Source organism: Melospiza melodia, chromosome 23, assembly GCF_035770615.1.
Source record: "Melospiza melodia melodia isolate bMelMel2 chromosome 23, bMelMel2.pri, whole genome shotgun sequence".
Lineage (NCBI taxonomy): Eukaryota > Metazoa > Chordata > Aves > Passeriformes > Passerellidae > Melospiza > Melospiza melodia.
In genome coordinates, this window is record NC_086216.1 from 11109120 (window position 1) to 11124056 (window position 14937).

Consider the following 14937-nt stretch of genomic DNA (forward strand, 5'->3'; position numbering starts at 1 on the left):
TCTCACCTGCCCAAAGAAGCGGCTCTGGGGCTCCTCCTGCCAGCCGCCCGTGGGGTGCTGGGGCTGCCACTCGCTGTCCTCGGCAGAGCTGACCCTCAGCAGCTCCGTGGGTGCCGCCAGGACCTGCCCTTGCTGCTGGCCCTGCGCCCCGGAGGCTGTGCTGTGCGTTGGGAGCAGCCTTCGGGTGACTCCCTCCTGCCAGGAGCCCGCTGTCAGGTCCTGTAGGCAGGAGATAAAGGAGCCTTCTGCATTCCAGTCCCTCAGCCTGGGCACCAGAGAGGGACAGGGACAGGGAGAGAGAGACAGAGAGAGAGAGGGGCAAGTCAGCTTTGCACGGAGTGCCGCACCCTGAGCAGCAGCCGAGCTCGGGCAGGCACCACCTGCATCACACCTGCACCCCACAGGCACACCTGCACCCCACCTGAACCCCACATCTGCACCCCACGGGCGCTGCTGGGCACCCCACAGGCACCCCTGCACCTGGCAGAAGCAGCACAAGGCACACAGATGCACAAAAGGCACAGGCCACCTCCATGCCATGCTCTCCCTGCCCATCCCACGGCCTCACAGCTTGGTGGCACTGTCGCAGACATCATTTCATGAAAAATCCTCTCCTTTAGGATTTTTCCTCCTGAGAAGCTGGGAGACCTCAGGAACAAAATGTAAACAATGGTTATCTGCTGCTGTGGAATGCAACAGGTGCATCTGGGATTGGTCTCATGTGGTTGTTTCTAATTAATGGCCAATCACAGCCCAGCTTGGGCTGTGAGTCTGAGTCCGAGCCACAAACCTTTGTTATCATCCCTTATTCTATTCTATTCTATTCTATTCTATTCTATTCTATTCTATTCTATTCTATTCTATTCTATTCTATTCTATTCTATTCTATTCTATTCTATTCTATTCTATTCTATTCTATTCTATTCTTAACTAGTCTTCGGATGAAACCTTTTCTTCTATTCTTTCAGTATAGTTTTAATGTAATATATATATAATAAAATTATAAATCAAGCCTTCTGAAACATGGACTCAGATCCTTGTCCCTTCCCTCATCTGTAAATCCCTGTGAACACCATCACAGTGGCCAGGGTTTGAGGCAAGAGCATGCTGTGCTCTCGTGGTCCAGTGTGGTCTAGCTCTAACTCTAATGTGGTTTAATGCTGTGGGGCATTTCTGGGTGCTGCCAAGGACTTCATGGGTCCAGTGCCACTGGGAATGTGATGTCACCCTGATTTTTTAAGATTTTTCTGAGCCTTCTGATGCTTACATTCTCATAACGAACTTTCTCACACACTTTCTGTAAATAACTCATTGTTTTGCATTCTTTTATGGACGAGGAGGAGAAATTTGATGGACTGTGGGTTTGCCCAGTGTCACTGGAGAGGTGGCACTGTCACCTTCCAATCCACTGTCACTCTTGGAAAACTATAAATGTTGGGAAATAAACTTCTCTTTTTCCTTCACCTTGAGAGCAGCAGTGTGTGTGCTTGTGTTGTTTCATGTCCTACAGTGACAATGTGGGAGGAGGCAGCCCAGGTTAGGGTTAGCTCTCCTAAGTACGCCCTCCATGCAGGGCCCGGCTGACTGGGGCTCTCTTCCAGAGCATTTCCAGAGAGGAATGAGGCCCAGCCATGGTTCTGTGCACTGCAGATGCCTGGGCTGCAGAGCTGGAGAGCAGCAGGGAAGCAAGCAAAGCGGGGAGATCATTGCAGCTGGCCCAGCGCAGGGCAGTAGCTGGCAAAGCAGTTGTGTGCTCCCCTGGCACGCTCACCCAGGCTGCAGTACCTGTCTGCACTCTTCTCCACATCGTGGCTAAAGGTGGGTGATGTCAAGATCCTGGTTTGCACCTTCTCCTGAACTGAAACAAAAGAGACTTCACTCTCCGGGTCCTGCTCCCCAGTCCCTGCTTGATGATGATCACCAGATGGCATCTTCCCCTCTGGCCTCTGCCCCTCCTCCTGCTCTAGGAGGTCAATCAGCCCATTCATGGCATCTGAGTCCACTGTGTCATCCTCAACCAGGTCCATGGAGCCCATGTGGTCTGGGCCATGAGCATCTGCCAGGAGCTGCCCTGGGAAGCGTCCTTCGCTCGTGGCGTCCGAGTCCTCCGCCTTGCTGCACTCCAGAGAGGAGTCCTCAGCGGTCACCAGCGAGGGGGTGAGCCCCGAGGACCACACCTGCATGTCGGACATCTCCATCAGGGCATCCTGCTCAGTGGCAGCCATGGGGATAGCATCCATGATGGCCACCTCATTCCAGTACTGGTCGGCACGCAGCGGGGATGGCAGTGTGTAATGCAGGGAGGCGGGGGACAGCAGCTCGTCCTGCAGCGAAGCGTAACCTAAATGGGCAGACAGAGGCATCATCATGTCCAGCAGCCGCCCTCAGGCACGCGCAAGCGCAGTGGGGGCGGAAAGGGACACGGCTTTCGGGAGGGATGGCAGCCCCGAGGACAGCGACGGGCATGCCCCAGCGCCAGGGCCAGGCCGAGCGGGGCTGCGCTCACAGCAGAGCTCTCAAGGTCCCTGCAGATGCTGCCATGCCTCCCTTCACATCCTGGGGCTGCTTTGGGCAGGTCCTGGGGCCGCCTCCTCCCCGTGAGGAGGGCTGGCCCGGTGTTCACACGGTTCTCCATCCGCACTGCAGGGCACAGTGCCCTCTTTGCTACCCTGCTCCGTCAGACCCCCTGGCCCCTGCCCACAGCCCCCATCCAGCACCAGCTGGCTGGCAGTTGGCCTGGAGTTCAAGTAGGCATCAACCCTCGAAGCCAAACACTCCACACAGCACAGAGGAGCGGGTTGGAAGGACCACGAGCAGAGAAGGATGGCCCCAGAGCATGCCATGCATCCCCAAGGCCCTGCAGAAGGCAGCCAGGGCCTCACAACCCCGCTGGTGTCTGCAGGGCCACAAATCATTGGCACGTCTCATGCCCAGGGCCACGTGCACAGCCCTACATGAACCACAACCAAGCCAGGCACTCCCACCCATGCAGGTGGCTCTGCTCAGCCTTTCCCAGCTTTGAGCCACGTTTTCACCCCCGGATTTCAGCAGTGAGGCTGTTCTGCTGCCCAGGGAGTGCCAGCCACAGCCAAGGCACAGGAAGGGCACCTCACCCATGGGCAGGGGCATGCAGAGCAGTGCCAGCAGGGGAAGGAGCTTGGGACTGTGCAGAAGAAGGCCTGGGATGGCTGCCTGCAAGCGTGGCAGCTGTCAGAGGGGCAGTCCCTGGCGCCATGCAGTCGCTGGATGCGGCTCCCAGAGGGCTTAGCTGAGGTGGAGACAGTGGAGACAGGCAGTGGAGGATGAGAGAAGGAGAGGCCAGGATGAGCTCAGAGGAGAAAGATGAAAAGAAGTGACCCACAGGAGGAGTGCCCGCACCTGGCAGCGCTAGGTGGCATGTTTGAGAGAACAGAACAAGGGGAGAGACAGAGAGGGAGAGAGCCATGAGCCGGCGCTGCAGGGCCGCAGTGCAGGGCTGCAGCAGCACAAAGCCCTGCCCCTGTCTGCTGTGCTGGCTCCCCAGCAGCGTGTGCCACAGCTCGCTCTGGCTGTGTCCCCACATCCAGGCCCCCTCTGCCCGGATGGCACCCACCACCAGGGCTCAGCGAGCTCCCTGACCAGCCAGAGACACCTCTCACCTCTCACGTGGGATGAGGAGCACATCTCTCAACCCCAGCTGGGGAGTTCCTGAGAAAGCAGCATGGCAGAGCCAAGCTTTCTGCAGCACCGGCCCCACTGAAGAGGCCGCACCTGCCAGCAAAGTGCCCGCTCACTTCTCAGTGGGTGCAGCCTGCTCGGGCAAGACCCCAGCCCCAATCTGCTCACAGACTGTGCCCCCAGGGCCCTCCTGCGTTCCCTGGCAGAAGATGGGGCTCACCATTCATCTGGGACGGGGAGAGGGAGTAATCCCTGTCCGAGTAGCGCCAGCTCCCCTTGAGGCCGCGGCTCTGCCGGCCCGAGCCCTCCAGCATGTTGACGATCTCGCTGCGGTCGATGTTCCTCAGAGCCGTGTACAGGTTCTCAACTGCAGGGGGAAAGGTGGTTGTCACTCGGGGAGCGTGAAAAACGCGTGTGTTTTATGATTGGCTTTTTGCAAATATTGAAATGAGTATCGTGTGTGTTGCGTTGGAAAGTGATGCTGTGTTAATTCTCTTAAGTAGTGTGTTAAATATAGTTTTAGGTTGTAAAAATTGTTAAAATAGAAACAATGCTGTGTAGGATACTTTTTTTTTAAAGAAAGGCCTTACAGAGAGATATTAGCCACAGGATACTTGAGTCTTTCAGAGAAAAAGAATTTATTGCCCTCTTATCAGAAGAAAGGAACTTCTTCCTGCCTCAAAGGCGCTGTTAGGATTAGAAGGAAGAAGCTGACACTGACCAGACAGAATCCTGTGTTTGAATGGAATTTATGCATCATGGATGAGGTGTATGAATATGCAACAGGCTGTTGCTTTTAAGGGTTAATCCTCTGTTAATGTGGGTCCTTTTTCGGGCTCGTGCTGCCCAGAAAAAGGCACCCAGACGTCCATAACTCTCTGTTTCTATTGTCTCATATTGTCCTAATTCAAATTGTCCAAATTATTATTACTCTAATTGTATTACTATTTTTATAACCATTTCATTACTACTAAATTTTTAAAATTTTAAAACCAAGCCATTGCCGTTTTTCACAGGGAGGCACAGCCATGCTCCACACACCCTCCAGGTGTGGGAAGGCAGGTGCGCATGGACCACCACTGCAAAGCCAGCCAGTGGTCCTTGGAGATGCCCACCGTGCCCTGCCACCCCCGTGCCTGTGAAAGGGCACCACAGCTACTCACTCTTGACGTTCTTGCCCTCACGGCTGGCCCAGAGGTTGAGTAAGGCGATGCTCTGCTCCAGGAGGGAGTTGGGGTTCTCCACACGTATCCTGTTGATGTCGTCCACGCCGAACTGCAGCTCACGCGCCAGCTCTGGGGAAAACGGCGGGTCAGTATCACACCTTGTAACCCATCACCAGGCTGGGGATGCTGTGAAGGGCTCAGCCAGTGAAGGAGCAGCGCAGAGACCCTCTGTTCCATACAGCTGAACACAGCACAACATGCAGGAGCTGGGATGGGGCAGGGGTTGAAACCCCCTTGCTGTGACTAGCACAGGAGGGAATCATGCTAAAAACTGTGGGCTCGTTGGATGTGTGGCTGCAATGAGGAGCTGTGCAGCTCATGACAAAGCCCTAGCCTGGTAGCCATGCATGTGAATATGTGCACAGCCATGGGAAGGTTCATTTCAGTGCCCTGGAATGCTCGCAGCAGGGGTGCACTGTCGCAGACATCTTTTCATGAAAAATCCTTTCCTTAGGATTTTTCCTCCTGAGAAGCTGGGAGGCCTCAGGAACAAAATGTAAACAATGGTTATCTGCTGCTGTGGGATGCAACAGGTGCATCTGGGATTGGTCTCATGTGGTTGTTTCTGATTAATGGCCAATCACAGCCCAGCTCGGGCTGTGAGTCTGAGAGTCCGAGCCACAAACCTTTGTTATCATTCTTTGCTATTCTATTCTTAGCTTAGCCAGCCTTCTGATGAAACCTTTTCTTCTATTCTTTTAGTACAGTTTTAACATAAGATATATCATAAAATAATAAATCAAGCCTTCTGAAACATGGAGTCAGATCCTCATCTCTTCCCTCATCTGAAAACCCCTGTGAGCACCGTCACAACGCACTGCAAAGCAGCCACTTCCAGCACACTGCCAGCCTCCCTAAGTGCCAGCTTTCCCAGGAGTGCTGTGCATCCCCAGAACCCTCAGTGTGCACTCACCTGCCCAGCTGAGGCCCAGCTGCTCTGCTATGTCAACCATCTTCTGGTCTGCCTTGTCTGTGCTGCTCAGAGAGCCTGGAAGGGGAGAAGGAGCCACAGCTCAGCTGCACAGGGTCCTGCAGCAGAGCAGTGAGGGGAAGGGGTGCTGGCCCTGGGGGTCACAGACCCTGCAGGCAGCACCAAGGGAACCTCCAGGGACAGGGGAGTTGCTGTGAGTGCAACTGTGACAGGATCATCCCAGCTTTGCAGGTGGTGAGTGGGCTGGGATGCTCCCAGCAGGCTGCATACCAAAGCTGGTCTCACTTAGGATGCTGTATCGCTCCCGCAGGGACAATGGGGTCAGCGTCCTCCTTCGCTCCTCACTGCCACTTCCCTGTGAAGGTGGTGACAAACCAAGGGGTCAGCAGCTTGAAGAGAAGGCAGCAGCTCTGCCCTGACACGGCCGCTTCTCCTTCACCTCCTGAGTGGCCTGGCATGGCCACGTGGTGCAGGTGAGGACAGCAAGGGCTGTCCCCTGCGCTTGGGGAAGGGATGGGCCCAACCAGAGTGCCAAAGGCCCTGCACTGACCTTGCTGCAGGGTGGGATGGTGATGTTCAGGTGGCAGAGCACGTGCTGCAGGTCCTCGTATTTCATGGCCTTGCGCAGGAAGGACAGGGAGCCACTGGCTTCCCTGCTGCTGTCCCTGACCTGAGTGCAGAGCCCAGTTAGGTGCCTTGGCACCAGCCAAGGGCCCTAAATGCTTGCCCAGCCTTGTACCCTGGCGTTACCTTGATGGGAATGACGAGACGGTTCTCGCGGAAGGACTGGAAGAGGAAGGTGCGGGGCTGAGCAGCCTTCTTGACAGGCACCAGGTTCCCTGAGAGTTCCACGTGCAAAGGCATTCCCTCCACCACCTGGCCAGAGCAGAAAATATCCTCAGAGCCTGTGCAGAGCTGCTTCAGAGCAGGTAACCCTGACTCTCCCAGCCAGGCCAGGGCCAGCCCCTTCCAGTGGTATCAGTCTCTGTCACAGACACATTTTATGAAAAATCCTTTGTTTAGGATTTTTTCTCCTGAGAAGCTGAGAAGCCTCAGGAACAAAATGATTATCTGCTGCTGTGGAATGCAACAGGTGCATCTGTGATTGGTCTCACGTGGTTGTTTCTAATTAATGGCCAATCACAGTGAGCTGGCTTGGACTCTCTGTCCAAGACAAAAGCTTTTGTTATCATTCATTCCTTTTCTATTCTTAGCTAGCCTCCTGATGAAATCCTTTCTTCTATTCTTTTAGTATAGTTTTAATGTAATATATATCACAAAATAATAAATCAGCCTTCTGAAACATGGAGTCAGATTCTCACCTCTTTCCTCATCCTCGGACCCCTGCGAACAGGGTCACAAGTCTCCCCTCCCTTTGTTATCCCTCTCCCCTCCACACACGCTGCAGAGGGCACAAACCTCGATGTCCCTGCTGCGGGCCACCTCAGTGAAGTTCTCATGCTGCTCCAAAGTCTTGTCCACCTTGTCGTCAGTCATGCAGTAGCAGCGCAGCCGGCCCTCCCGCGCGTCGTTCATCTTGGCAAACACCACGAATTTGGCCATGTAGGGCACGGCTGTCAGCTCCTTGTACAGCATGGTGGCAAAGTGCACGGCCTCAGCCGTGCGTGGGCAGTCGGCCAGCCAGAACCTGCAGGACATTTGGGTCAGGGGGCTGCTGGGCAGTGGCAGCTGCCCCCCACACCCCTCAACTGTCAACATCATATTTTCTGAAAAATCTTCTTTGCCCAGGATTTTTCTCCTGGGAAGCTGAGAAGCCTCAGAGAAAAAGGAAAACAATACTATCTCATTTGCTTCTCCTGTGTTTTGCTGCTTTGGAATGTGGTTTGGAGATTGTTTATCCAACATGGGAATTTTTTTGACTTAATAATCATAGTCAGGCTATGTCAAGACTCTGGAAGGAGTCACGAGATTTCATTATCATTCTTTGTAGTCTTCTGCCTGTATCTTTTCTCTTTTCTTTAGTATAGTTTTAGTACAGCAAATAGAATAGAATAGAATAGAATAGAATAGAATAGAATAGAATAGAATAGAATAGAATAGAATAGAATAGAATAATAAATTAGCCTTCTAAGAACATGGAGTCAGATTCATCATTTCTTCCTGCCATGGGGAAACCCTGAAAATCCCACACTCAACACCCAGCTGGACTGCAAAGGAAGCCCCAAGAGTTCTGGACAAAGGTGTAGCCCCATCTTGGATATGGACCCAGCCAAATTAAAATAATGATCCCCTTCCTTCTGCACGCCCAGCTGTCATGACTGTTTCCAGATGTTTGCTATGGGGGTCTCAAAGCCAGAGGAAACCACCCTGCATGGAGGAATAGCCCCAGGGGTAAGGGCCTTCTCCTGGCAAAGGCCGTAGCAAGGCCCAAGGAGCACCAGATATCCTCAGACGGGCACAATTTTGCCCAGGACTCACCTGGCAGACACATTGGTGGTAAAATTAGCACACTCATTTTCGTAGATTAGCTTTGTGGTGCCTGTTATGTCTTCCCACTGGGCTTGGGCTGTCCCTCCTGCAGCAGAAAGCAAGGGTGAGCATACTGTCTTTCCATCTATTTTTTTAATCTTGATTTTTTTTTTTTGGTCAAATAATTAAACCGTATATCCCTGCATTATCCAAATCACTTGTCATCAAAGCACCTTCAATTAACCTTCCTCTAGATTTTCTATTATCAAAAATAACGATCAACCATCATCATCGCTTCACGACCATTCCCAAACAAACATAGAACTAACCCCAGAACTGATCCCCCTCCAAAAACCAAACAAAAAAAATACAAACCATGACGATAAACCATGACGATAAACCATCGGCTAATCACCCACCAAATATTGTTCTTGTAGCTTATAAAAAGCATGACAAAAAGCCTGGGGTCTGCATCCCCTGGGCATTTGGTTTCTCTACAGGGGAAATGAGGTCCCTGGAGCTGCACACCTTGAGGCAGCCCATCCTGTTAGCATTCAAAAACACATAACCACATAAGTGATTATATGCAGTGCTTTTATTAAGAGCTCTGGGAATCGGGGTGTTAGAACCCAAATCTGATTCCGACCATACATCCGAGATGAACATGTTTTTATACTCTATTGTTATATAACTTTCATGTTAATTATTAAACTTACATTGCTCTATTGTATATACAGTTTTCAGCTAAAGATAGCCCCGTTAAATTTCCAACATAGTTTCTCATGATTCCTCTTATGGTTATATAACAATTATATTTAATTACTAAACAATCATCACATCTAACAATCATATCATTTATCATACTGCTTACGCAGGCGCAGCGATCTGAGAAAACACAAAGCCCAACATTTTCAAAGTTCTATCTTCAACATTTTCCAGGGCTCCACTATCAATCCCACCCCCACGGAGAGCACGTTTGCGACCTCACCGATCACACTGCAGAGCAGACGCAGGCTGGTGGTGTCACCCTCGCCGCTGTCCCGGGGGTTGTCCTTCCAGGACGGTGGCAGCGGGATCCGCAGGCCGATGGGGCGGTGGAACTTCCTCCGCCGCGGCTCCACGGTGACAATGGGGCTGAAGGTGGCTTGGTTCCCCAGCAGCTTGGTCACCAACTCATCAGGCACAGGCTGTGCCTGTGGGGAGCACAAGGGTGGGCGTCAGGGATGGCTTTTCCCCAGAAGCATGTCTGAGCCCCAGGCCGGGCTCTCTGAGGCTCACCTGCAGGGCCAGCCTCACTCTCTTGGTGACAGCAGCGTCTGGGAAGGTGGCCTGCACCATGGGCACCAGTGTGCTTTTCAAACACCCTCCCTCAGGGCCGATCATGTCGCAGTCCTGGCAAATCCGCGACATGACCACGAAGTAGAGGGGGAAGTCGGTGGTGATGATGCGGCAGACGCGCTTCTTGTCCAGCTCCTCCTGGCTCTCCAGCTCTGCAGGGGCAGCACAGCCATCAAACAGTGCTCAAAACCAAGCCTGTGACTGTCAGTGCCTCATATATCAAACCTGTGGCTGTCACTGCTCATACACCCAGCCTGTGGCTGTCACTGCTCATACACTGAGCCTGTGGCTGTCACTTGGTGCTCATACACCCAGCCTGTGGATGTCACTCAATGCCCCACCACGCCACACTGACCCCACCACTCAGCCCCACTCCACCTCCCAGGCCACCTGCAGCCTTTAGGGACCTGCCAGGCGAGCAGCCCCTGCCCTGCTGTCCCCTCACCCTCGTCCATGCCATTGAGCAGCTGGTCCATGTAGCTCTCCTCGTAGCGGTTGCGGTGCTCCTTCCACATGGAGCCGTTCTCGCTGCGCAGCACCACCAGCTCGCGGTCCCCACGGCCATAGGAGGCAAAGTGTGGGATCTCCACGATGACAGGGCTGCAGAGAGCATAGGGAGGCCACTGGCACCCACAAGGACGTGCAGGCAGCAAGGTGGCCCTGGGGAAGGAGTGCTGACCTCCCTCGCTCTGCCAAAGAGGGCTCTGCACCTGGGGGCTGCTCAGGGCTTTTGTGACACTGCTCTGTTACTGTTGAATGACTCATGCCAGAAACACATTGCACCCCACAAGAGGTGGGATGTCTGTCGCAGGCATCTTTTATGGAAAACCCTTTCCTTAGGATTTTTCCTCCTGAGAAGCTGGGAGGCCTCAGGAACAAAATGTAAACAATGGTTATCTGCTGCTGTGGAATGCAACAGGTGCATCTGTGATTGGTCTCATGTGGTTGTTTCTAATTAATGGTCAATCACAGCCAACTGGCTCGGACAGACAGCTGAGCCAAACTTTTGTTATCATTCTTTGCTATTCTATTCTTAGCTTCTGATTAAATCCCTTCTTCCATTCTTTTAGAATAGTTTTAATGTAATATATATCATAAGATAATAAATCAAGCCTTTTGAAACATGGAGTCAGATCCTCATCTCTTCCCTCAACCAAGAACTCCTGTGAACACCATCACAGGATGTCTCCTGTAGCACCCTCAAGAAGCAGATAGAGGCAGAATTCTTGCCCTGTGTGGCAAAGCCCTCCAGAAGAACCCAGATCCGCTCCCAGTCCTGCTGTGGGCAGCCCAGTCTGCCCTTCTTCTCCCAGCTGTGCTCACCTGAGGAACTGGGCGCCAGCAGGCCCCAGAGCAATGATGCGACTGCCCAGACCCTCCTCCTCAGCCAGGGGAGGGGGTGCAGGCAGCTTTTGGGGTTTCACCAGGCGGCAGGTGATGCGGGTGGGCGCCGCGCAGGCGCGGGGCGGGATCACCACGCGCAGCCCGTGGTGCCGGCTGCCCCGCATGGAGCCACCACGAGCATCCACCATGAAGCTCACCAGGAACCTGGAGGGGATAGAATCACGGGGATGTGGGCACATTGCAGCCAGAGCACGCGTGTGTCGCAGACATCTTTTACGAAAAAATCGGTTTTTTTAGGATTTTTCCTTCTAAGAAGTTGAGAGGCTTCAAGAACAAAATGTCAACATCGATTATCTGCTGCTGTGGAATGCAACAGGTGCATCTGTGATTGGCCCATGTTGGATGTTTGTAATTAATGGCCAATCACAGTCAGCTGGCTTGGACCCTCTGAGAGTAACAAACTTTTTTCTATTCCTTTCAAGCCTTCTGATGAAATCCAGCTGGCTCAGATGGAGAGTCCAGGACAGAGCCTTTGTTATCATTCTATTCTATTCTATTCTATTCTATTCTATTCTATTCTATTCTATTCTATTCTATTCTATTCTATTCTATTCTATTCCATTCCATTCCATTCCATTCCATTCCATTCCATTCCATTCTATTCTATTCTATTCTATTCTATTCTATTCTATTCTATTCTATTCTATTCTATTCTATTCTATTCTATTCCATTCCATTCCATTCCATTCCATTCCATTCCATTCTTAGCCAGCTTTCTAACAAAAACATTTCTTCTATTCTTTTAGTATAGTTTTAATGTAATATATATCATAAAATAATAAATCAAGCTTTCTGAAACAGAGTCAGACCCTCATCTCTTCCTTCATCCAAAAACCCCTGTGAACACGGTCACATGCATGTGCTGCCCGGGCTGGGCACTCACCCTGTGTGCACGGGGCTGGCCACTGGGCTGATGTTGTCTGAGGTCTCTGTGGCTGGGCTGCTGGGGATCAGAGAGTCCTCATCGAACTCTTTGGAGGGCTGTGAAAGGCAGGGAAGAGATTTTGTGGGCAGATAGTCCCGTCTTGCTGTGTTGAGCCTGCCCACCCTCACACAATCCTCACGGGACCATCCTGTACCACCGGGTCAGTGCCCGTTACCCGCCACACACTTGAGCTCTGTGGTGATGGGGGAGCCCGGGGGAGGCCGTGGCAGGCTGTGTGTCATGCTCACCTCCTGTGGGGACACCGAGGGTGCATGCAGCAGGCTGACTTGCTCAGCTTCTGTCTCCACAGGTCCTACCTGCTCAGTCTCCTCAGCTCTGGTCACCACAGTTTCAGGTGGGACGCAGGGGACCTGCAGGACAGCTGGAGACTCCACCCTGCCAGGAGAGGGTTAGTGACAGCCATGGAAGTGTTAGGGACCCTCAGCCCCTGCCCATCCATCCCCACAGAGTTCTGGGGCCACTGGATAAAGGTAAATTAAGCAGCAGCCCCATGTCCTGCTGCAGGAACAGCTTTGCCTGCAGCGAGGGCTCAGTGATCTGTTCCTTGCCCAGAGCTTTCTGCGCCCCTTGCCCAGCACAAAGCTGGTCCTGTGCCCTGTGTACCTGCTCCCTCCCCACCACGCAGCGTCTCTTACGTTTGCTCCAGTGTCGTTGTGGCCATGAACTCCAGCAGCTCTCTTTTGCCTTCCTGCTCCCTGAGATCTGGTGTCTTGGGCTTTGCAACCAGCTCTTCCTCTGAAACCAAGAGTTGGCTCAGCAAGCAGAGGCGGATGGACAAGGGAACACAGATACCACAGATACCCAGCCCTGGGGCCCATCCCTGCTGGACACACACACACACACACACTCTCTTGCCCTCAGCCAGACACAGGGAGGGCTTTGCTGCTGCCACAATGGCAGGACAGGGGGACAGGGGCTGTGGGAGCCACTGGGAAACGTGGCTGCTCCTAAACTCTTTCTCACAGCACCAAACACAGCGCAGGGGATGCTTCACACTTTGGTGCCTGCCCTACACAGGGACATGGGCACCACTGGGGGATGTTAGGGGTGTTACGATGCTGCCCTAACACTACCCCTCACTGGAAGCACAGAGCTCTGCTAATACTGACCACTGGCCTCATTAATACCTGCTAATCAGCACATCAGGGTTTGGCTCAGGCCAGTGCCTTGTGGGAAGGGTGTCCTGCACTTCCTGCAGCAGGGTGCCCCAGAAATGGGCAGGGGAGCACAGCAAGAGAGACCCCTGAGCTCTGGGGTCAATCCCCGCTCAGGCCAGGGTGGCGTGGGGCAGTTGTGGAGGGATTGTCACAGTTCCAGGGACTGTCACAGCGCCAGGCTCCTCCACCTGCCGCGGACAGGGCTCTGACAGGGGGCCCAGGCTCCTCCTGGGTGGGAGGATGCCCGTTCATGCAGTCACACCACAGCAAGCAGCACGGACACGGTTGGCAGGGCAGGATGGCAGGGCTGGCTCTGCAGAGCAGCAGCGAGGCTCAGCAATGGACATGGCGTGCGGATGGTCAGTGGCCATGGGGTGAAATGGGCCATTGAGCTGGGGGCAGGGGACACATTTCATACCCATTACTGTGACATGAGCAGTGCCTGCAAAGTAAGAAGAGGCAAAAGTGAGGTGTTGGCTGGGAGGGTGCAGGAGCAAACCAGCTGCAGCTGGGCTGGCAGCTGGGACCCTCCTTGCCTGAGCAAGGCGCAGCGGGGGCTCTGCACGCCCTGGGGCTCTCTGCACAGTCCCTGCGCCATGGGATCACGGAGATGTCCACACTTATCCCCCCTGCACAGTGCAGGGAGGCACCCAAGGCAGGAGGTGACACCTCAGGAGCCTGGTGGGCTTCCCTCCATCCTCTCTGCAAGACCCCAGCAGGGCCCACGCAGCTCCCTGGCCTGGGGGTGCCCCTGTTCCAGCAGGAACACCAGTGCCATCCCCTTGGCACTGACCCAGCAGCGTGGCACACCTCTGGGATGGCGGGACCCAACTCCCAGCCCTCACCTTCATCCTCTGACACGTCCAGAATCTCGTCTACAGTCTCTGGGAAGCTCATGCGGTGTTTGTCACCAACAGACTGTGGGAGCGGAGAGAGCAGGGTCAGAGGAAGCCTACAGGAATGTGACAAAACTCTCCTTTGTCCCCTTAAAAAGGAAATAAACCCAGAAGTTTCTCTCCTCAATTGGGTGAAAAGACACCTCATAGGATCTGGGGGACGCCACCTCAAACTTAAGGATTGGACAGGAGCCAAAAAGTCCTGCCTGAGCAATTTACTAGAAAAAGAAGAGAACAAAGAAACTAATTGCTTTTGTGAGGTGTTTTACAAGGACCTCTTGCACCTGGCTTGGCTTTTCTCTGTAAAAAGTTTTGTTATTTTGCCTTTCATTAAAACCTTTTTGTTTCCAACACTGCCTCAGAAGCCATCCTGCTGATTTTACGCCTTCTGAGGTAGCTGAGCTGTCTTGGGTGTGAAATAGATCTCCAACAGATCTCTTATGAGACCTGGCTGGAGGAGAACCCTATTTTGCTGCACAGCTCCATGCAGCTGACTCCTCACACTCGGGCTGGGCACCTCATAGGACTGGGGCACCCATCTGGGGCAGACCTTTCCCACTGCCAGCCCTCCTCCTGCCCAGCATCCCGGCCCGCAGGGGCTCACCGGGATGTCGGTCTCCTCTGTGACAATCTTGAGCACGTCGGTGACGGAGATGTAGCCGAGGCGCTTTGCGATGGCCAGCGGAGTGGTGCCGTTCTGTGCAGGGAGCAGAGAGGGTCAGCGGCTCAGGGAGCTGCCTGAGCTCACCAGAGCGCAGAGGGGCAGGGACGCACGGCGCTCACCGTGCTGATCTCGTTGGGAGATGCTCCGTGCTTCAGCAGCAGCGTCACCACGTCCGTGTGGCCCTGCTGGGCTGCCTGGTGCAGGGGGGTGTAGCCCAGCTGCAGGGGAGGACAGAGCACGGCTGCAATCAGTTCTGGAAGGTGCTGGCCCAGAAATTCCCCCCAGGCC

The 14937-nt window shown here is 53.6% G+C and overlaps 1 protein-coding gene across 12 annotated transcripts in view; it reads right to left on the reverse strand.

Annotated features, from left to right (window-relative positions):
• Positions 1-14937, reverse strand: part of ANK1 (ankyrin 1) — a 67469-nt gene that overhangs the window by 4908 nt on the left and 47624 nt on the right. For 9 of the 12 annotated variants that reach the window (XM_063175191.1, XM_063175189.1, XM_063175190.1 and 6 more), the window contains 21 exons: positions 14769-14867; positions 14590-14682; positions 13935-14007; positions 13508-13531; positions 12568-12667; positions 12160-12307; positions 11870-11967; positions 10906-11130; positions 10028-10182; positions 9523-9734; positions 9233-9437; positions 8254-8350; positions 7234-7462; positions 6565-6690; positions 6365-6484; positions 6085-6169; positions 5797-5871; positions 4821-4952; positions 3878-4024; positions 1786-2341; positions 7-265 (listed from right to left, as the gene is read on the reverse strand). In XM_063175191.1, the coding sequence (XP_063031261.1) occupies positions 7-265; positions 1786-2341; positions 3878-4024; positions 4821-4952; positions 5797-5871; positions 6085-6169; positions 6365-6484; positions 6565-6690; positions 7234-7462; positions 8254-8350; positions 9233-9437; positions 9523-9734; positions 10028-10182; positions 10906-11130; positions 11870-11967; positions 12160-12307; positions 12568-12667; positions 13508-13531; positions 13935-14007; positions 14590-14682; positions 14769-14867 (3258 nt within the window). Of the gene's footprint in view, positions 1-6; positions 266-1785; positions 2342-2498; positions 3388-3877; positions 4025-4820; positions 4953-5796; positions 5872-6084; positions 6170-6364; positions 6485-6564; positions 6691-7233; positions 7463-8253; positions 8351-9232; positions 9438-9522; positions 9735-10027; positions 10183-10905; positions 11131-11869; positions 11968-12159; positions 12308-12567; positions 12668-13507; positions 13532-13934; positions 14008-14589; positions 14683-14768; positions 14868-14937 lie in introns of those variants that run through there. The other 3 variants (XM_063175196.1, XM_063175187.1, XM_063175197.1) reach the window with 3 other exon arrangements.